This window comes from Euwallacea similis, chromosome 16, assembly GCF_039881205.1.
Source record: "Euwallacea similis isolate ESF13 chromosome 16, ESF131.1, whole genome shotgun sequence".
NCBI classification, from domain to species: domain Eukaryota; kingdom Metazoa; phylum Arthropoda; class Insecta; order Coleoptera; family Curculionidae; genus Euwallacea; species Euwallacea similis.
This window is the reverse complement of record NC_089624.1, coordinates 1,971,708-1,995,274: the sequence shown is the minus strand read 5'-3', so window position 1 is coordinate 1,995,274 and position 23,567 is coordinate 1,971,708. Positions and strand designations below refer to the sequence as shown.

At 36.7% G+C, this 23,567-nt stretch overlaps 1 protein-coding gene and 1 long non-coding RNA gene across 5 annotated transcripts in view; one reads left to right on the top strand and one right to left on the bottom strand.

Annotated features, from left to right (window-relative positions):
- Gfrl (Glial cell line-derived neurotrophic family receptor-like) overlaps positions 1 to 23,567 on the bottom strand; it is an 89,443-nt gene that overhangs the window by 12,211 nt on the left and 53,665 nt on the right. For 3 of the 4 annotated variants that reach the window (XM_066397883.1, XM_066397882.1, XM_066397884.1), the window contains 5 exons: positions 18,615 to 18,785; positions 16,683 to 16,827; positions 12,100 to 12,227; positions 1,598 to 1,798; positions 170 to 395 (listed from right to left, as the gene is read on the bottom strand). In XM_066397883.1, the coding sequence (XP_066253980.1) occupies positions 170 to 395; positions 1,598 to 1,798; positions 12,100 to 12,227; positions 16,683 to 16,827; positions 18,615 to 18,785 (871 nt within the window). Of the gene's footprint in view, positions 1 to 169; positions 396 to 1,597; positions 1,799 to 4,432; positions 4,560 to 12,099; positions 12,228 to 16,682; positions 16,828 to 18,614; positions 18,786 to 23,567 lie in introns of those variants that run through there. The other variant, XM_066397885.1, reaches the window with a different exon arrangement.
- Positions 3,758 to 6,262, top strand: LOC136414108 (uncharacterized). The gene is made up of 3 exons (XR_010752511.1): positions 3,758 to 3,924; positions 5,745 to 5,812; positions 5,896 to 6,262. It is a non-coding gene; the product is annotated as an uncharacterized lncRNA (long non-coding RNA).

Genomic DNA, 23,567 nt, shown 5'->3' with positions numbered 1-23,567 from the left:
GCTGCTCTATGAGATGGTTTAGGATTTACAGCCATGATTCTAGTGGAACATTTCTAATATGCAAAAGTCTCCAGTTAAGCCAGTTGAACGAAGAACTGTATTTTCAATCGCTAATGATCGCAAAAAATGCCATTTCCCTATGTGGCCCGTGTCTCCGGAAAATACCTACTTGCACAAACAAAAAGCGATCTCCACGTTCCAGGAAAAATCCGGTTTTCCATAAAACGCCTGAAGTGCCTCCATACACGAGTTTCTGTTGCAACGGGAAATGTCGCAGTGAGTTAAAATCGGCGTTAGCAACTTTCGACAGTGGTGGTTATTGTTACAGCTATCCATGGCGCTGTGACAAGTGCTTTGGAAAACCAGTCTTTCTTTTTCTGGATCGATCGCGTTACCTGGAAAAGATGACAATAAGAGAGTTGAGTCACTGTTTAAATTAGAGAATACAGATTAAGGTTTTATAGCAGATATCGAGGTTCAGGTTAGTTCAGGTTAGTTCAGAGTCGCAGTTCTGGAAAGTACTTTACTTGATTAGGGTTTTTTCCTATTGTGTGAAGATTGCAATAAAAATAACGGATAATCTAAAAGACTTTTTATCTAAATTCTTAACATTTCTCATTAACTATGTCACTAAAAGTCATTTATGGCATTTCTTCACCTTAAGGGCCACCATATCAAAGTCCTTTTTCAATCAACTTTACCCATGAGAATATTTAAATTTTAACAGAAAAATATGTTAATTGAAAAATTAGCAACAAAGACAACAACAATTATCTTTGTAATTGATATCATGGTGCTGTGAGTCATCCTATATGTTTGAAACAACAACATAAATAACAGTAAGATCAGAAGTGACGACAACAAAGTTAGCAACAACCAGAATAATGACAGCAACAATTAACTATATTTTGTCATCACAAGTAACGACATGATTAATTATGTGCCTGCGCGGATGCCAGACGTTGAGGGTGGGAGAATAGGGAGTGAGGGAGTGGGGGAACCTGGGTTGGGAGTGGGCGAGTGGGGGAACTCGGGTTGAGAGTGGGATTGGGATCACAAACGCATTAAAATAGGTGGATTAGGGGACGGGAACACACATTAAATATGGTAAAGGTACCATTGAGAGCATTTGCCTAAATTAAGAAATCTGTTTGCCCCTAGTGCCACCGAAAGGCTAATTTAGTGGCATCGTTTAAGTAAAGACTAGGAACAATTTAAAGGTAAAATGCCTGGACGAATCAATTTTACAGTGCAAGGTTACTGCCAAATTAGCGCCACCCCATTAACGTTTGTATTATTACTTGAGGTCGCTCCGAATATAATTGATCGGTTCTAAAAATACAATGAAGGAACTTTGATTTCTTGTTGATATATTTAGACGTAAAACAAACTCCCCTTTCATTCCCCTTTTCGCATTAGCCTACCTAAATATAGGTCTAAAAAACCTCTAATTGCTATAACTAATGTAAACATGCATTTTATTGCCTATATAAAGTTCCAATTTCACTGTCATGAAAGTTTTTTTTTTAACTCTACTTAAATCAACACTTTAAGTGATTTTGCAGGAAGAACAAAATAGAAAATGTACAATACGTACTTGAAGGTCCTTCGTCGTCTTCTTCTTCTGGGTAGGAATAGGACACTTTGTGACTCTTCGGCTTGTCATTCTTCAGGATGTTATTGGAAATGTGGTCATATCCAGCTTGGGCATCTTGACCGTTTACTGTGTCGACCAATGGGTTTTTAAGCAGTATCGTACCGATATCATCCGAGAATGATGAAGACATGTTTTCGGGAGCTGAAATTACTGCGGTTTAAATCAAATGTATTATAGATGATGTTCACGCACAGAAAAACATGAAAAGTTCATTTTTTATCATGTCTAGAAAAATAGTCAAATCTGAATTGCTCCTTTTATCGTCTTGAAATAAAAATAGTTAGAGCTTCCGGTTATCTCCCTTAAGACTGCTTAAAATGCTCTCGATGTAAGCAAGTAGTGATTCAGTGACACTTCAGTGCCGGTCGTGCTAAACTTGTCAGAATGGTCTTTAGGGAATGAAATAAAACGGCACTCAGGTAACCCTCTTATTGGCTGTATTACATTAATTTGCATTTCCTAAGCAAGTGGAAGGAAGTGAGGAATAAAACGTTTCTCCTAAGTAGCTTTTGCTGTAATTCACACAAAATTATCCTTATGAATAAGATTATATGTTGCCTCTCCTTCTCCCCTCCCTCTGAAATATTTAGCCTAGTTGAAGATAAAAAATGAACTTGACTGGACACAAAACGATTCGGAATTATACATCATTTTCGATAAAAAATCTGCACTAGCTGCGTAAAAAACTATAAAAAATTTAACACCGCTTTTGTGCACTTTTGACTTGACAAGCAAGATCTGTGAGGGTGAGAAAAAATGATTTGATTGCCACTTAGTGCAGTCTTCTCGCATGCATTTATTACAACAATTCAATTCTGTGTTATATAAGTGTATCAGTATTGGAGCAAAATTCTTGAAATATCGATAACGAAAAAGTAGTTTTCGTGGAGACCAAAACGATTAAATAATTTATATGAAAGTTATCTGGTCTCTGGGCCTGCGGCACTTTTCAAATTTTGTCTCAAATGGTCCAATTATTGGTAGGAAAATTATTATCTAACTCTTGGGTGAATGCAGAGAAACTGTGATTATGAAGTGAAATGGTTTAGAAATTTTAAAAAGGCAGTTTGGGATTGGGTTTCTCCCTGCAAAACCACTTGAAATTTTGAGCTAATTAAACCAACATTATGCTTACTAAAAAAGTGCAATATTTTTGAAAAACATGTGCATCATTTACTCATGCTGTTCTAGTTACCATTTTTATAAAACAATTTTATGAGGTGAAATAAGTTGGAGAATGAGTCCTGGTTGGCGAGGTTCATTTTTCTAATTAATGAGTATAAATCTGTAATAGCCCGAGAGCGTAATCAAAGTTTTCTAAATAAGGGTGCAGTTATATTTCCCCAAGGTGTAATTGTGCCATTAATTCACTATGATTCAACGAGAGGTAACAGTGTGAAATAAGAACAATTGGATCGTTCTGGAACTATGTATTCTAATGTAAGATCTATTAAACCTTAAACTATCGTTCGAAATTATCGGTTTTTGTATGTTTAAGCGTTTTTTTGTTATAATTTTTAATCAAGAGCGGCCTTTCTTCCTTTTTGTTTTATTAATTATGAAATTTTCTTGCCTTGATCATGTACTTTCAGTAGTTCCTTCGGTCTCAAGTGAATTCTTTATTATCAATCCATATTCAGTGCATATTCGGAAAACTTTTTTTTAAATTCTACTCTTTAAGCCGAAACTGGTGTTTTTTCTAATTTGTACTCCTAAAAAGAACTCTTTCCACAAAAAAGCCAATTTCACATTGAATGTTTTTTTCTAAACCTCTTGCTTTGCGACGCAAGCTATACGTAGGAGGGGCCATTATGATACGCACATATGTAATAAGTTCTAAATTTCAATAAAAATTTCAGAAGATCGCAGAATAATCATTAAAACATGTAACACTAATTTCCTAAAAGTTGTTTAATTAAAAAAATATATCCTTGGTGGTATGTCACGTATTTGACTGTTTATTGAAGCACTCTAAATTCCAAAAATTGTAAGTATTCCAGTGTAATTTCGCTTGAAGCACGTCGCAAGGTTACATAACAAAGTACATAAAGTTGCTATGTTACGTAATAAATTATCGGTATAAAACTCGCCAATGTGAACGTCTCGTATCATCAGTTTTATCAAAGTTTTCCCAGAAGGTTCGATGTCGCAATGATGGGTATGGAGTTGTTTTGCAATAGAGGATCAATTCAATTTTTGTTGGTACCTACTGGGTACTCGTTTCTGGAGTTCAATCAGGAGGACTTCGGCAACCATAAACATATCAGGTCAGTCGTACCATTTTAACTTAAATCGCTAAGCTGAACGTTTTTCCAAAACTTCATCTTTTTTTAAATATCTTTGAAAGTCATTTAAGTTTTTCCAATCTTAAAATGGCATGTTTTTGAACTCCAAATTCTGCAACTTTTTCCCAATTTAAACTCACTCCTATCTTTTATGGTTACCGAGATTCCCGTGGTTGAGCTCCACAAACGGAACTCCTGTATATACAGGGCGATTTTCATGTAATGATTAACTTCGTTGAATAATTAACCAGACATCTTTCCTCCTCCTTTCCTTTCTTGATTGAAAAATATTACCCTTTATTATGCTCGTCCGGTCATCATCTGGATTTCTGTTTACATTTCCTTTTATTCTATCCAACTCGTAAATTTGATATGATACAATAAGTGCAGTAGCGACTCGTTATCAATAAAATATTCATGAGAAATGACGAAATGATGTATAATTCCGTATAACATAAAGAAGGGGTTACAGACAATATATCGGTCTCACCGTTAAAAGTATAATGCAGCAACTGAAGAAAAGACTTCGCAGACGATCTTCTCTATGAAGTGAATAGAAATGCACACTACTCTGGTGCCGGTGCCACTATATCTGTGCTTTGTCATGCAATTATCGACTGCAAGGGGAAAATGCCTTTGAGGACACATAATTTATGCACAAAATTATGAAAATTTGAGGACCCAATACTAGTCGCAACTATGAAATCAATTCCAGCGCGATGGCGTTGAATCCCCCTCTTGAGCCCAAATTTTCTAGAATTTATTTAAAATAGAGCATGATAAATCTTAGAACGTAAACAGAAATTAGCTTCCATTCTCCTATAAAAGAATTTTACGAGAATTAAAAGTTACATGAAAAATTCAAAGCTAGTCAAACCAGGACATTTTCCACAAACAGTACTTGGTGCATAGTGAAGTTGGGTAAAGTTAAATAAAGAAGCTAAATGATTTATTAAATAACGGGGAATATTGCCAGGGGGTTTTGTCAATGAATAATGAGGACTTTCGAATGTTCTTTTAATGCTGCTTACTATGCTAACGGTAACCTGTAAAGAGAAAACGCCTTTGAGTTTATAACGCAAAGATACTTAAAAATATCTCAATATCCGCAACTTTAAGCTGTTCTTGATCAATATATATAGTATCAAGAGAACAAAATGAGACAGTGAAGAAAATTAAAGGAAGTTGGTGAAATTGCGAAAATATGAAATATTACGAGTATATTCTACGCAAGTTCTAGAAAGTTTAATGGGGGAAATATGAAAAAGTAGTTAATATTTCTTAACTTTATGGCGAAACTGTATCTTCAAGATTTCGAAGTTTCTAAGGCTCTGGTGGCTAGTAACTTTGACAACAACATATCGGCAACAGCAAATAACATAAATATTGTTGCGGCTGGCGGGTGTGCGCCGCTGGGAAAACATTTCATGCCATAAGATCTTTAGTCAAATAAGGAGACCATTGTTGGGAGTGAGTTAGTCAAGACACAGGGAACAATACAACACAACAGAAAAAATAGCTTTACCTTCGTCTTGAACGTCTGGTTTGTTCAGTTTTAGTTAGTTCAACCTGAACAAACCTTAAACTTAACCTTAGAGGACACTGCCTCTATAATTTTCGATCTGTCAAGAACATGCCCTTTCTACTTCACTTCCTTTTATAAACCTTAAGCAGCAAGTTGCTCAACGATCGATACCTTAGTAGACTATCTACTGGGTTGGAATTTTCTGGTAGTCGATCATCGCCAACGTTTCCTAGAAGCAGATTCTGGAGTTAGATTTCCTCAAGATTCTCATTTTCAGGCCGACCTCAAACAACACAGAATCATCGATGGTTTTACCAACCAATCTAGTCGGTCAGGTTGGACAGGGTGAAGTATTACTTTCTAAGATAATTTACCTGTTCAAGACCTCGCGAAGGAATTCCTGGATGTCAATATGTCTTCCGTTTCAGGAGAACCAAGAAGATTCAAAGATCATCGATGTTAGTCAGACCAAGAGCAATTTTGAACCTCAATGACGAACCCCTCAATAAATAATTCTGCTTTCTGGGAAGCATCTGGGCCGATTATCCAGGGTGAAATAAGCTCTGGAATATTAGATGTCGCCATCAAAATGATCTTTTGATGGAATTCCTGGATATGGTTCTCATGAATGGCAGAATAGAATATCTAAGTAAAATTTAGTCTCTTGCTGGCCCGTAAAGCTAATCTGTCTTAGATTCTCTTCTGATACATTAAATGTACGTGTGACGTATAGGCCTGGAAGCTGTTTTGGAATGTTGTTCATGTAATCCTGGATTTGCAGCATCTGCTCACCACTTGTGGAGAAAGGTACTATTATAGACAAATGTACCTCACGCATATTTAAAATATAACTTTCAGAAATCGTATTATTCACCCGAGAATAGGAGTTAAAATAAAAGATTTTCCTGTCTAGAATTTTTCACGCTCAGTTAGATTTACCGTGTCTCCTCACCTGACCTATAACGCTCACTTTGCGCTCAATTTTTCATGAGGCAAGTCAAAAGGGAAAATTTTCTTAGTACATCATACGTTTTTCTCAAGCAGAATATATATTAAAGACACTTCACGACTCCGAAGTCGTAAATTACATCGAATTTGGCACTTCAGAGCGTCCCAGAGCCAGTATTTTATTCTAAAATGGACTTTTTGGCCTTAATGGTAATTGACCTTCATTTCGCCAAAACTTCGTTAAACTTTTTTCTTCGATACTTCGCGATATTACGGCGGAAGTTTTCAAATATCCCGGTAATGAGTTTAAAACTTTACGTGAACGAAATACAAATTCCTCTAATAGCAATTGTTTTACCTCTATATGGGGCTATTAATTGGTCAGCAGCGTCACGTGATATTTTTTAAATAAAAAAACCATAATTTAACCGAAAATTTGTAAATTTGTAAATTGCTTGTTTTACGAACTTGGAGACGCAGTAAGAATTAATATTATATCGCATTATTTTGCATGCTCCAAGGGCGCGGTTGCGTGAATTTATTTAACATAATATTTAAATTTTAGAGCGTGACAAGGGTGGAGTTACTGAGAGTTACATTTTAAATGACTGTGTAAAAATCTGCTATGATTTATTTGTCGTTCGTTACAGAAAATTGGTCTTAGCGATTTGAATCTTATAAGTTTTTTGTTCGTACCAACGAATTCTGCAGTAACTGATTAAGTCCGAACTCCACCCTTCATAACATAACGGTCCGTTCGGTTTGACCTTAATTGACATGTTAACCAGGACGCTCAATTGGCCTTTTCAGTGTGACACGTAGCCGTAAGTTAAGTGTAAATAGAAAATAAATAAATAAAAATTGTACTAGAAATGCATGCAACATTTGGGAAGAAAGTCAAAAGGAACGCAACTAATTGATACTACGATGACTGAAAATGGGGATAGGCAAAGATTTAGTAAGTGAAACAGAGATTTTTTCAATGAGGCATCTTAACAGATACTCGAAGAAATGTCGGAGGAAAAAGCCCAATGTGCGGGGGAATTTGCACTTCTTTTCCCTGGACACTGATGCAAATTTAGTGAAACTGCTTTCGCGACTGGTTCTGGGTTTGTGAGATCAAAGGACCACTCTCGTTTTGGTCAGACCGAGAGAAACTGAATTGAAACTCGTTGTGGTTTCACTTCTTTGAGTACGTATTTTACAAATGTGCTTAATCTAATTCTATGAGAGTACCTAGTCACTGTTGGTCAACCGAGTGGAGACCTCAATCGTCAGCTCCCAATCCCCCTTCTGCTGTCCTTCTAGCGACCATAAAGCTACAATTAGTGAGATTGGAGGATCTCTGCAGTTTGGGTACTGACCCTTTGTCGGCCTCTAGTTTTTTACCTTGTGAAACCACCAGATGTTGTCTCTAAATTCTAGCCCCTTGGGGCCAGTATTGTACAGATGTACGACTTCTTGGGAAATTCTGGCGGTGTGGTTTTTATTTTGGCTGCACTAAACTGTACTGCCGACAACTGTTACGTACCACTTTGTGATATCTCGAGCTTAGGATAAACCTTTCGACATGCTTTATTGTCAACCCTTGGAATTCCCAAAAAATCTGTACTGTGTTCGGACACCCAGGTTTCTTCAATTTGATTCCCAGAAAAAGGCTGTCCTAGTTTGACAACCATTGAAGCACCATTTGTCTACATCTCCATCTATAACTTTCTTCTAGTGACAAACTTCAAGCAAAAGCCATAGATTATGGCTTGACTATTTCCATAATGCCGTCTATTTATTGCAAAAAGTCCCTACCAAAAATCTGGAGTGTTTTGTTGAAACTGCGACTGCCATACACGTTTTGGAGGAGATGGTTCCTCTCGGGTCATGGAGATTTTAGTGAAGAAGTTTGCACAGTCTGAGTCGGTAAAAGCTGACGGTTTCCAATGGTGATGTCTAATCGAAAGAAGGCATTTTTGCTGTAATACTATTTTCGATGAAAATTACAAATGTTAACTCGAAAACATCCGCAGCAAATCGACTTTGCAAGATCGGGTCTTCATACATTAAAAAATATAAATACGCTAATTTCAAAATACGCAATAAAGAAGAAAAAAGTAACGTCAAATTACCACTAGTTGAATCGTGTGCAAAATTTAAAAAAAACACTCCACAAAAGACTGGAAGGCACAAAAAGTGGCTGCATGGTGAGGTTTTCCCTCATAACAGTAGATTAGAAGGAATAAATTGGAAGATATGAATGTACAGGATATGTAGCTTCATCAGACATGATGCCACTTGCGATATAGCTGGTGAGGCTGTAAATCTTTCATCGAGAAATTTTCTAGGGAGAACGTGAGCAGCCGGAGGGCATTCGCGGGAATTCGAGATTTCCTGTGTCAACGTGTAGGTCTCGGGTTCCCCGGTAAGTTCCACTTTATGAGGCTCGGGCCAGGATGTGCCCGTGAGCGGTTGCTAGAGATTTATGAGGAAAAAAGTTCGCCCGACCCAGCGTAAGAGCGGGCCAGGAAGGGCTGCATTTTGTCGGGCTTGCCCACATCGATGTGAGAGGGGGCCCCCGTTAACCCGATAAATTCCATTTTGTCAGGAAAATATTAAATGGGGTAGCAGAAAAGTGAGCACTAAACTAGAACACTATTTCCAGAGATTATATTTGTGGAGAATCTGACCACAGACCTGAAGGCGGTGGTGGATCCTGAATTACCAATTGTTACGTTTGAATGCTACAAGACATGCCCAAACCTGCAGGGACCCAATTTTCATCTCGCTGAGAACTCCCATTCTTTGGTCTACCGAAACATTTCAGCAGCGTTTCGACATTGCTGATGATCATGGCAAATATTAATCACTTCTGTGCCCCTGAATTAATATGTGCTCCTCGTGCTGTTCCCTTTTTTACCTGGAATTCTCTCCTCTCCTTTTATTGGATACGTGTTCATACGTGCTACCTAAAAACTAGTGAAGGCTGTCCTAATCAAAAAGTTGCTTTATTTCATTTAACTTCACACCAAATAAGTCATTAAAATTTCAGAGTTCTGGATTTTATAACATTGCGAATGTACTTTCCTGCTCTTGCCGATTCCGTAGAGTTGAGACGAGAGCCTTTAATAATCAAATTCAATAAAAAATATATAAGACGAAAAAGTGCTGAATTGCAATTTTGCACGTAACACGTTGTTTATTCGTCTCAAAGCGAAACCATTCAGTCGTTAGATTTCGAATGGTGGAAAGTTTATGCAGTTTTCCATTCAATGACTCCAATATATTACGTGTCTTTACGATTCAGGCCTTGAAATATTTATTTCGCAACTTAATAATAAACTATAAAAATGCTCGAAAAAGATTTAAAAATAAATAAATTCTGCTACTGTCGTTTTGTGCCCTTTCTTTGTGTGAGGATATAGTTTACTCACTCCTTTTTAAAGAATGTTTCATTAACAAAACCACAAAAAAGTGGCCGAAAATAGGTCAAATGTAACTAAAAAAGCAATAAATCAAACGTCAATGCACGATTTACACATTTCTATTTACCTCCTGCCATTGACTCTTTATAACAGCCGTGTAAAAGAAGTTTTAAATAACACGGCCGTACGGAAAGTTTTTAGGGCAACTGAACTAACCTGGACTAAAATCAATATGCACATAAACGTTGGAGCTTTGAACGTTCAATTTATTCACGAATTTCAAACATCAGCCACACTGCGAAATAGGTTTTAAGGTTTAAAAGCTCAAATTATGAATTCGGATATAAATTCACGGTGACGCCATTAAAATAGAAATAATTTAGTCGCAACTACTTTTCATCAAAGGAAGTTGGAGGTTGAAACTTGAACTCGTCACCTTCAATGTCCAAATTAACCAAGGGAGGGCGAAATTTTAGAATTTAAGAGACTGAATTTGGCAGCAAAAAAGGGTCAGCATAAAGTTGGTTTGTCATCTTTTTCAGCCTTTTTTCGATGTTTAAGAGCTTGCAAAACTGTCAATTGTTGGTGAAGTATATTTTGTTTGTCTAGTGGTTCGCCCCCTCGAATGTCCTGATCCCACGGAGAAGGTAGACAAAGGTTTTCAGTTTCAGTTCAGGACGACTTCCTTCTGGTATTGAAAATACCCTCAGAGGAAATCATAAAGTAGCTTCCGGGAATCGAAGTGATTCATAAATTAAATGTACCTTTAGGTCCCATTATAAACTCTAGAGGTTCTCCAGCAAGTGCTCTGGGTAGTTTTCTTATTCAAATAACTCAACCCTTGGTGGACGATGTCACCACTTTTGTAAAAGATTCCGTGATGCATTATTTTTATTTTCCTGCACATTAAGAAAAGTGTTAGAGTTCGTAACGCTGTAGAGTTGCGAGGATGCGAAGAAGGAGAGAGGGTCTTTGTTGTGCCACCCAGGGAGCCTTAAGCCCAAGTTTAGACAATATTTTCAGAAGTGGAATGCTGCCGGAAAGTCCCAAATAACTGAGAATAAGGAACAAATAAATTAAAGAAAATTTCGATGTTAGAAAGCGGTGATGGACGGCTGAAGAAAAAGGTACCCAGCAGAGCCAACATTTATGCTTTGCCAGGGAACAAAATCTAAGATTTAAGAAATATGAAAACGTCAAATTTATAACCCTGACGAGATTCATATTATTTGCAGCAGGTGATACTGAATATTAACTTGGCTGTTATCGCATGAAAATTTTCCGCCCCAAGGCGATTTATTATTACGAAGACTGATGGCTAACTGGAGGAATTATTAGAAATACATAACTCGCAACCGACAAAAACTGAAGTTTGCATCACTGAAACAAAAAAAATAGGTCAATTTCTTTTATGCTTCGGTAAGACACGGATGACGCTACCTATCAACTATAGCTTGGAACGGAGGTTTCAAATGAACTATTTATCGTACCTAAAAAACCCCTTGGAACAATTTGAACTCGGTAAATCAAAAACTGCGAGATTTATTCCCAATGTAGAGAACAAAAAAATACTTAAACATGCGGTGGAATGAAAACAATGTTTCTGGCACACCCCGTATATTTTACGCGAGATTTTTTAATCAGTGTAATTTTCGCCAAGCTCGCGGCCATCCAACTTTCCACTTACTAATTCTTCCTCCAAAAACATGCCTTCGAGCTACATTTAAACATAATATTCCAAATTCAACTACGATGGTGAAATATCGTAGGTCCAAATTAAACTGTAAAGTATCAGACTTCAAAGACCGAGCCGTACTACGTACAACAATTTCGACGGTAAATATTTGACCTGAACCTACCTATCCAATTATTAACAGAACGGGATTTAAAGCCGGACCCTTCTTTCTTTTATTTAAGGCAGCAGAAATACTCCTGACATCTCTTCAACGTTCCTCCCGGGGGAAATTAAATATTAACCTAATTCATTTCGATTACGTCACATATAGGTTGTCAATTCGATAACCGGCCGACTTAAGACAGCCCTTCACACCGAGAAAAAATAATTCCCATTTACAAATCTCTTAGATAGAACTTAGAGCAGAAACTAATGCATAGTAAGCAGCACTAAATCAACCCTCATTCGACCTCGATTGGCAATTTCATCGTTTAGAATCCTATAACAGTAATTAGAACCTATGTGTTCTATGGGGAGATGTTCAGCTAAGTAAGGGATAAGATTCCAAGCTTAACAGCTAATTGTTGGAGACTTACCTACGCAAGGATTGTGGTTTACCATGCTGAACACTCGATCGCATCTCTTCTTCATGTGGTTGTTGGGGCAGATGCAGCCGAACATTGGCGATCTGCGGAGGCCCGCCCAGGATTCGAAACAGGCATCCCTAAAATTGAAGGCTCATATTAGGTATCTCTCGTTAGCCTTGAAATATTTTTCTTTTATTCGCGTCCCTTCTGCACGCACAAGAAGGTTTTTTTTATTTTTTATTATTTTTTTTATTTTATTAATTTTTTTCAGCATATTTTCTCATATTTTTTCCTTTGATAACTATTTACGAAGCCCAAAAACCAAAAGTTTCTCAAGAATACAAAACATCCCTCATGCGATTTGCTACAGATATGGGATGCTTCACATGAATCGTTTGAATGATGATGCTAAAATTACGTTATTTCAAAATGACTGCATATCTTAAGCTAAATCGATCAATTTATAATTAAAAGTTGTAAAAGCTTTAGCGATTGCCTGCTACATTTCTTATTAGATGTTTAATATTTAAGGAGTTTCATGGTTTCCCTTCTGGAGTTTCAAGCAGTTTGCCTGTCTAAAATCAGAGGTTAAGATGCAGTGTTGGATCAATAGTTGAAAGTTTGCCTATAATTGTATGTTCAGGTGAATATCAGAGTTTTTCCTAAAGGGAAGTTTGGAAAAACCGTATGATAATCTCTTGAACTTGCGAGAAACCAGAACAAACTTTTATTAGATATCGTGTAGATATTTCAAAAATTCAATAAAAAATCCACGATACGGAAAACTTTTATCAGTGATACGAAATTAGTTTCCCTTTTTCTCGACTCGTAAATATTCCTTCTCAATTTTAAATTTAAATTAGCATTTCCTGTATATAAAAAGAAAAGTAAGCGCACTTAAGGCAACGATGTTGAAGTATGAATTGCCATTGTTTCCTACAATACCGTTTTGTTAAATAAGAGCTCGAAAGAAGGGAATTATTCATCATCTCCTCCGATTCTAAGAGTAAAGCGGATTCTTAAATGCATCACTATTCCAAAAACCTGATCAATTTCTAGCTCTTTAACTGTATGTCTATTCAAGGCACTAGGCAACAGTCTATCTAACCTAGACAAGAGTTCAGCAAGTTCAGCATCGATAGAATTCATTTTAACCTTTAGATTAACTAAGGAAATAGTTAGCCGAAATAGCCAGATTGCTAGTTTTACCCATTTTTTTCATTTTGTCCAAATCTCTTTTAATGGGATTTCCGAATTATAGGGCGGATCCAAATCGGTTATACATATACTGACATCTTGGAAGCTGCAAAAGATACCGGGACGTTTAAGTAGGCAAAATTAAACATTTTAAAAGAAACTCGTAGCCGGCTGATAAAAAAGGCTTTAAACGGGATAATTCGCCGGAACCCCCAGTTTAACGGTACTCGGATTCGCTCTCGACAGGAAACTGCAAAGATAAATGCAGTACAGGAAGATGAAACTAATTTCGAGAACACGAACCATGAAATTGAAGGTTCGCCTAATTTGGAAGTCGTGACAGTTGAAGAAGCTCTTGATGCTGTTTCAAACGAAAAAATCTACGCCATCGGAAATTCAAAACTATCCCTAAGGAGCCAGGTGATGGAAGCTCTGAGAGGAAGTGTGCAAAATCGCAACTTGCGCACCAGCCGCACTGCAGATAAGATATTTAGTAACGCTTGCGCAGGTAGTTAAAAGTGTGGTAAGGGAGGGGCACATAATTTAATAGAACGGTCCGTCCATGCCTTGCCACCAAATGATAAGAATGCAATGCAACAAACCAAGACCAAAGACTGTGTGATTGCCTGGGTTTCTAGACAGTAAAAACTTTTACTGTTTAGCACTTAAAATCCGTTACACTTAGAATTTTTAATGCTTACGCAGAGGTAGGTACAACGAATTTACAGAAATAAAATTGCGAAATGGAAATTTGCAGATAAATTTGCTTTGCGGTCATTCCATTGGTCGTAATCGATTAATGCAGGTAGATGGAGAATGAAATTGAGCATAAATAATTACAAAATAGAGCACATAATTGAAGAACTAAAGCAAAAACATTTTATATTTTGCCCTGATGCAGACACAATTGCTCATAATTTAATAAATGGTCCTAAGATCCCATATAATAAATGTTCAATATTACGACAGTACAACAGTGAATCTCGCTCCCATTATTGATTTTCGCATCCAGATGTTTTTCTACAATCAAACGTCGGGAAAAAACAAGAAACCGAGTTTAACCTCTTAGCATTTCTCAATTCCGGCATCAAAATTGATTTCTTTTCAAACTGAAAAAAAGGTCGACCCAACTCCGATCGTCTTTTGAAATTTAAATGGGAAAACCACTGTTAAAAGTTTTAATTAACACACTTTATAAATTTCGAAAACTTATACCTGTTTCCGGTTTTAAGACCTGGAGCACTGAAACTTTTCCTTTTAAATATCTTTTTGTGTTAGGGTCAGGTTTTACAGCAGGGATATAGAAATTTGATATGGAATTAGAAATAGTAATAAGGAACTGATATCAAATTATAAAAGGAAATTAAGGATGAATGAGTTTTTGCATACCTGCATTGAATAATTTTAATTGGTACAATTAGCGTGCCAAACGCAAAGGAAATTTATTTTAATTTCACCTGGGACAATCGGCAGAAACGGAAAAGATACGAAACTCACATGTTAACAATTATTTCCTACTCGTATAATATTGTTGGAGAAAATTTAAAAAAAGACAAAATTTCGTTTTTTTTTTCAAAATATGCACGCATCGTTTCATTGGTCCAGTCACTTCAGACAATGCGTCCCGCATCAGAAGCATTACTTCGGACATTTTAATACGAAATTCAATAACTTTGCCTTAGGTGAAATTGAGATATTTACCGCTTATTCGAAATCTCGAGCCAGACACTTCGTGGAAATTAAAAGATATTAAACTAATTTACATAGTAAAAAAAAACAACAAAGACAAATCCAAATAAATTGTTCTCTGGAAAGACAATTTAGTGGCCTGGCAAATTAAAAGTAATGTCCGTTCAATAGGCCTGGACAATGGGGTGGGTTAAGCGCCACTGACTCTGACAGATTAATTAGAAACCTCCCAAAGGTGTGAGTTGGAGCTCTTTTCCAGTTCATAGTTATCAAGGCAAAAAATAAAACTCTGAGAGTTAGGTAAAAAAAGTAATAATGAAGAATGGCTATTTCCGCTCGGGAAAAAGTTCACGAACCAATAAAAATCAACAACGAAACGACCAGTGCGCTAACTCGATCCATTTAACATGATCTAACCCAAACGAAATATTTTCGTCACAACACCGAAAAATGGAGAGAAGAACACTGAGCGAATCGACGAAGTAGAACAAAATAGAGAAAAAGAGCAACGTGGAACCGTTGGAGTTAGAATGACGTAAAATGATTAATTGTAAGAGGAACGGGCACAATACAAGAAGACAAATTTAATATAAAAATTAAATAAAATGGTAAGGCATCACACTTGAATATGAGGAAGTATCAGCATAGAGCGGCATTAGAAGGAGAAAAAGCAACCAAAGGACGATCAACTGATTGAATGCAAACAAACGTGGTTAAATAAAATTGAAAAAACAAGGGAACTAGAATGGAATTCAGAATAACCGTGAGTATTGAATATGCTAAACAAGAGATACACCAATAGTAATTCAATAAATATTTATTTCCATGCCTGATACTCAACAGCCCAAACAAGGACTTACCATGAGCTTCGTTTATGACTATGAAGGTGTAGTGAAAAACCTCGAGGAAGTTAACTATGTAATAATTTATTCGAATAAGTTCGAAGTAGTGGGAGAAAATTATACGAATCTTCGCAATAAAAGGTATTAGTAAGCAAATAATCAAGCGCTTTTTCTTCGATGGATATGATGGAAGAGGAAACCTTTTTTTTGCTATTTACTACTCGTTTTTTCCAGGTAGTAAAAAGGTTTTTTAGTTCAAATTCAGGCGTGTCCACTGGAGAGACTAAAAATTGAGTGTCGACGTTTGCAAAATTTCGCAATTTTTGTGGTCAATCATTAATGGTCCCGTTATGCAGACACTTTTGGAAGACTTTGATTTAGGGTTTTTGTGAGGAGTTTCCTCATAATTTGTCTTGCTCGACATGTAGCCCAAATAGAGACCACTCTGTAGAACAATGTGGTAACGTTTTTAGAATTAAAGTTTTTCTTAACATGTAAGTTTATTTAAAAAATCCTATTTTGCTCTTCCTCAGAAAAGTCTGACTATCCTGAACTATCTCTCACTGATGTGTGTTCTCAAAAAATAAAAGAAAGAATATCTGTGAGGTCGGGCTTTAATCAACTCAAGGCTCTATCAGAGCAAACATATCTAGGTTTATCAAATAAGTGGTGCTACGTGTGCATTGGCCTTTTCATAAATCTTTAATATTTATCTCTTTCCATCTTTAATACATTTAATTATAAATGATCGTAAAAACATAATAATCCTACCATAAAACAATAAACAGTGGTGTTTGAGCTAATCCCAAACAAAATGGACAAAAGATAAAAGGGAATTGCTAATGATTTGGACATTGGACTTACCTATCCTCTGTCCTGCATTTATTGTCCCGAACTTTGCAGTGTGTCTTAAAATCCTCGTATAGTCTAATGCACTTCGGCTCTTGTTGACATACATAATGGGCGTGGGTACAAGTTGGCAAAGCGTCAACTGGATAAGGATCTTTTTCTGAAACAAAGCCAAATTGTGTGTTTAGCAGGTTTAGTAAATTTTGTGTCCTTATTGCCACGAGTTTTGTATCTGTAGAGTTTGTGTCATAGAAGGAAGAACTAGAATCAATGCTCATAGTTTAAATATAGAAAAATGTTCCATGAAACACCCTTGAAAAATCCTATCGCATAAAAAAAGAGAATCGTAAAATATTTAGGCCACCTTTTATGGGAGGAGAAAAGAATATTTCCTGTCTGGATAAATATGTAAAATGTATTTTTGTGTGCAAATGGGGAAGAGACTAATTCTCGAGGGTAGATATAAACTTGAAAATGTACGATGACGCAATCGAAGGATCAATATTCAGTTAGAAATTTTTTGGCAGCGACACGTGCAACTAAGCGCTTTCAATATTTTAAAAAATCCTTTAAATATAGACGAGTAAATACCGGGAAATATAAATTCTCCCCCTGATTTAAGAGGAAATATCGAGAACTCGTTTCCGAAGGTAGAAATATATATAAGGTATTTACAACTGCTAAGATTTGATAAAACTCGCAAAGGTTCGTAGAAGAAGATTGGCCTCTTTATGGCTTAATGTGTCCCAAGGTAAAAAAGCAATACTTGTAATCTGATTTTCCGCCGCCGGTTCAGAGACCGAGATATCGTTAAAGTTAATTCCAGAAGTTCTTCGCCTTTATTCGAAATCAATGTCCAGATATAATAATATTTCAGCTTTATTTAATAAAATTCTGGGAAACGTGCTTTTTGGGCTACCACTTTTATATATCAAAAATCCACATCCTTAATATTTTTTCTACTTAATTGGATTTTCTTTGTAGCGAAAAGTCATAAATGTTAGCATTATACTGTTGATAGATTAATTTAGGACTTTAAATACAACACTTTTGAAATAACACCGAAAAATCAAGTGGTTTTAGATCAAGATATCTTGGCGGCCTGTTTACTTCCAATTCACACTAAATTGTGTCCCATACTGTCATAAAATATTCCACTTAATAAACTTTGTAAAAATTAAATATACAGGGTGTTTCCTAAATGTTAATAAAAAATTTAGGGGGTTATTTTCTGAGTAATTTTAAGATTTTTTTTTCCTTTGACGATTTTAGGAAAAATGCTTTCTTCCCTAGATATAAAGCCATAAATTTTTATTAATTAAATTTTGTCTTTTTTATTAAAATGGTTAAACTGAGCGTAGCAAGATAAAGTGTATCTTGAAAACAACACCTTACATATCCCTAGACTAGACCCTAGATCCCCAGACTTGAACCCTCTGGACTATTTCCTATGGGGTTATTTAAAACCATTAGTTTACACTAGTCCAGTGGGAAACCTCGAAAATTTGAGAAATTGCATAATTAATAGATGCAATTCAATAGAAAACAGTATTTTTGAAAGAGTTCGGCTGTCAATAAGGAGAAGATTCGAATCATGCATCCAAGCTGGCGACAGTCATTTTGAACAATTATCGTATCTTTTAATAAATTTCATGAAAAACATTTACCACCTTGTATTTAAGAAACAAAGCATTTTTCCAAAAATCATCGACGGACAAAAAATTCTTAAAATTACTCAGAGAATCGCCCCCTAAACTTCTACCTGACATTTAGGAAACACCTTGTATAAAAAAACCTGAAAAATCCAAAGGTAGATTCCAATTTCGTGAGAATCACCAAAAGTAAGTCCTTCGTATAGCATCCAGTCGATTTACTCCGAAAAGAGCATTTCTTTTATTAGACGGACATAAAGTGTTCTCTCTCAGATTGACAACAATGTCTACGTACCTTTTTCCTTGACAAACACACAGGGGTGATCGAATAGGAAATCCCTGAAGGAGTTACACTCGGGATCCACATGGGGCTCCCGACAAAGACACGTCGGCTTGAAAAAGGGAAACGCTTGAAGGGTGCGTAGGGCCGCTTGGCATTTCGTCACCGTTACTGTAGAACAAGCAACTGAAACAGATAACGTTGCTAATTAACATTGCCCTCCCGTTCTAGTTTTATTTGCGACTTAACAGGGATTCAATTTCGTGTTGATTTCCTTCTGGGAAAACCCGGAGAATAGACCAACTTTATATCAGCTCCTAGATGAACCCTCCCTTTGATGAAAGAGAACTAGAAATCCTCTAACCATAATTTCTTTGTTCTTAAAAATACCGCTATAATGAGCCCGCACTGCAATGTTATCTTCCATTAGTAATGATCTCCGCAAATCTTGGAGCTTTAAAATAAAATAGGAAACAAACTTAAAATCCTTCGGAATAAAAGTCGCTAAAGTTTAGAAAATCCAAATTCCCTCACAGATAATGAACTTTATCGTTCCACTCTCCGTTGAATCGACTTTAAGAGAAATATAAATACAGCTTTAGTATTCCTTCAACGTCTGCTTTGAAATAAATTTACATAGAATTTTATGCTTCAGGTTTCGATGACTTCTGGAGATTTTATTTAGCGAATAATTGAATAGCGGTTACGGTGGGTACATAACTCTTATTCACTTTATCACATGTTTTAAGTCACTTATGTGAAGTGTAAACTTCACACCCTACTATCCGGAACACTTTGTGAAGTGTTCCAGAAGAATACTATTGTGTTTGTAAAGTATACCGATTCGCATTAACCCACCGTCGAACTAACGATTTGTAGGGCGGATAAGGATTAATAGTAAAGTATGTTACTAGGAGTAAAAGTGGGTCTTTTTGTGTTGAGCCCAGAGATTGTAGACCGAAGCGAAACTGAAGCCAACAATTGGGCGACGCTTCGTTCCCCAGATATAGAGTGTCCAAGTTAAAAAAAAAATCTTCGCAGCTCACGGAGTTTATGAGATATTTGGCTCGACATTTGAATTTAGCTGCGTGATTCGGGACTGCATGGTTAAATGAGCCAACCGACTGCGAGAATCTACAGGGCGTTTCCCGTAGACTGCCATTTGGATCTGCGAATATAGTATAGTAAATTATGGTAAAAATAAGAAAATTTCCCTGAATGTATATTGTTTTGCTTTTATGTTCATCTGCACTAACGTTTTTCACGTTTTGACATTCCTGGCTGGGTAAATCACAGCAGGTATCCGTGGCGAAGCTGCCGTGCGAATCCTGCACTCAACACTAAAATTGGAGAAACTTTAGGTTTTCCCTCAATCGACTAAGCTGGTGCTTATTTATTTCCATTTTTTCCAGGATTCATCCGCATGTGCGTCTGTCTTCGGCGATGCAGCATGATATACTTTGTGCGCACATATACTCGATTAAGCCAATTAGTATCAACGCATACCTCCGGATAGCCACCCTCTTTCGATTTCTACTCGGACGCTTTATTCCTTTTGTGCACTTCCTGCGATCTTTTCCTACACTGTATTGGGACCCTAACTAACCCGAACTAACACTCTTTCATGGGGAATTTCCCAGATTTGGGATTTATCCTGAATTTGATTCCTTTTCATTTTCTATTATTTTTCCATATTGCTTTATTGCGAAAGCGGGGCTGCACACCTCCGCTTTTCTGCCTCTGTTGTGTGATGCTTGCTCCCAGATGTTTTATCTTAATTACTTACATGATTCGGAGGAGATTATTTATGGCCAGTTTGCAATGTCTGGCTTGCATCCGTAGGTACAGAATTCCAAGCAGCTTGGAAAAAGAATTAACAAGAGCACGAATGCTATTACCTAGATTAAAAAGTTTTGTTCAATTATATGTTACATAAATTATCTAAATGCCCTGCTCACCTCCGCTCAGTGTATCTCTTCTAATTCGGTCTCACTGCAAAACAAAAACAAAGCTGCAAAACATTAAAATAAGATGCCCCACTAAGTTCCAAACTTGAACACAAAGTCTCGAATATCTTAATGAGCTATCCACTTACTTCTACCTAACCACCTCGCCCAGTGAGCCGAGAGGGCAATTTATTGACATCCCTATAGTGCAATGCGATCCTATCCTAGAACGTTATCAAGATTGTCTTGCCAAACCCATTCTTATAGACCATTTTCGCCTATAGTCTACACTGGAAACCGTCCCGAATGTATTACGTAACCGTAATGTAAAATTTACTGAGACCTCAAGTCTCTTACATCAACATGAAGTCAATTAGGCAGGCTCTGCCTGGAAAATATAAAAATGAACTTGCACACTACATAGCTTTAATCAATAATTCTTTTACGTCGTGCACATAACTTGCCCTTATATGTTGAGGCTATCGATTAAATCTGCTTACTAAAATCCAGGGACGGAGGGAAAGTTTTATAATCCAAATGACATTCCTAGTAAGCCGAAGTCCGGTTATGTGGTTTTTGTATTCATTTCTCCGCATAAACGAAAGACAATATGGAAATGTTCAAGATTTTTTGGAGGCTTGTTCATTAGGCTCACAAGAATGTTTTGTGTGTGACACTGGCCGGCAGCTTTTATTCTTCAAGACCCATTTTCTTTTATTACATGCAAATTATACTTTCGTTGGTCACGTTTAAGCTTAAGAAAAACTGTTTGGTTTTGACACCGAGTTCGGTTTTGAATGGTAAGCGAAATGCTCACGTGTAGGCTTTTTGTTGGAAAAATTCTAATAAATGAGGGGAAAAGTTAGCAGAGTAGGACTTTGGGGTCTTATATCCGGCAGCTTAATCAAAGACTTCGAAAGTGGCATTAGCTTCTGATTCGTTAAGTGTCCAATAGTGAAGCACACACCAATTTTGCAACAGTTCTATGATATGATGTAAGTTTTCGAACGGTTCAAATTGGTAACTTTCGAATTTCTTCAGTACCAAGCAAATTTTCTGAAGTTCCCTCTCGGTCCCTTTTATGGACGATTCACGTTCGATTGTCCACATGGTACACGAGGTAAAAAAAAATTCCATTTCAAAATTAAATTCGTTCACTTGTAAGAAATCGGCAAAGCATGCGCTCTTTGAGTATCTAAATATGTTTCTTCACAAAAACAAAAAACAAAGTTGCAGTTTTCGTAGTCGAAACAGCTGAGTAACCTTTTGTAACTAGTTACGTAATGAAAGCAGCTACCTTAATTTCGCAACTCAGTTAAAAGATCGAGCCAGTAATACGAATGATTGCTGCAATTCTACAAAGTGCATTCATTAGCAACTGTCAACGGGGAAACCCCGGCCATCCAACTCCGATCCAAAGACAGTGGCCATCTAGGTCGAAGGGAAACCCCGACTCGCCCGATTCGACCGTGGACACTAGTCGTCCAGGTTTGAAAAGGACACCCCGGCGTTCAGGTCCGAAGGGAAAACTCCGACACTCGAACCCGAGAGGGAAACCCCGGTCGTCTAGGTCCTAAAGCTAGACTCCGGTTGAAATTTTAGAGAGATTTACACCTAATAATACCGGTTTGCATTGAACAACTCTCAAATTTACATTTTTACACCATTGTCAGGCAAAAACCTTCTCTTTATTCTCTACCAATCGATATACTGAGGGGGCATGACCGAAAGCATTGAGGCTAAGAAACTGCTAATTTAAAAATCTTCGGGTTTGAATGTAAAGAAAAGTGCTTACATGTAGCCTTTTTATGCAGCAAAAGTGTAATAAATGAGTTGAAAACTTGTTTCCGGAAAGAAGGCTTTAGCGCTCTATATTCGACAGCTTATTTCTTAGGCTTTGAACGTACTAATTTATGCTTCTTGAGATACTCAATTAGGCATATTTCTATAGAACCTCACAGCATTGCGCATTACCAACATTTTCCTTTTCTAGAGTTTTCTAATCAGGCCGGTTGAGCTAACCGAATGTCCTGCAACCCCTGATAAAGCCCTATATACACCCGAAAATCAGGTTGATTTATGTTTAGATTTCGATATAAGGAACCATTAGATTTGTAGAGAGAATCGCCACGTAATCTTCCAATTTTCGTAAAATCCTTTTTTTATCTTTTGATAGGCAAATTGATCCTTTCGGGTGATTTGGTTTGGTAAGAGTATATATAAGTAGGGGGGCTCGGTAAGGGAGGGGATAAGAGGAATCAATTTCTTAGGCTGAATATGATAGTCCATGATTGAACTAATTAATAAGTTGCCGTAAATGCAAGAATTATGATTCTGAAATTTTTGGTCCAAATTTGACTACAAAGCGTTTTTACGCGTAACGTCAGCATTGATTTGTAAACTCAGCTAGATTCTCATCTTCTGAAAATTTTACATTTAGGTTTTTTAAAGTTTCCGGAGCTTTATATGATATTCTAGTTATTCTAGTTTATAAAATATTCTAATTATCTAATAATTAACATTAATCTAGATTTTTCATTTTAGGACTAAGCCATGATCAAAAATTTCTTTTCTTGCTCACGATGTATTTTTTTGACTGAAGACACATTCGCTGCGCAGTCAATTTAAACCAACAATTCAGAGATGGGTTACTTTTGGTGTAATTAGATTAGTTCTTCGCAATATACATCAATCAAATCATTTTTTTTAAGGCTGTAGTGCAAACACAATTATAAAAAAGAAATATAGTGAAGGTATATTGTATACTCAAGAAAAGAGACTGAAAAAACTAATGGAAAATACTTTTTCCTATGGTCACACATGATCTCAATATCAATTGAGTGATATCCCTTTTCCTTCCATGAATTTTTGATTACTTTCAGTGGCGTTACTTTCGAAACCCCAACACGGAATCCTTTAACGATGTCCAGAACACCCAGAAATCTAAAGTGTCGCATTACTTTAACTTTTATTATGTTTCTTCCTTCATGGGTGATTGGCATTTTTATGTGTTCTTCAGCCC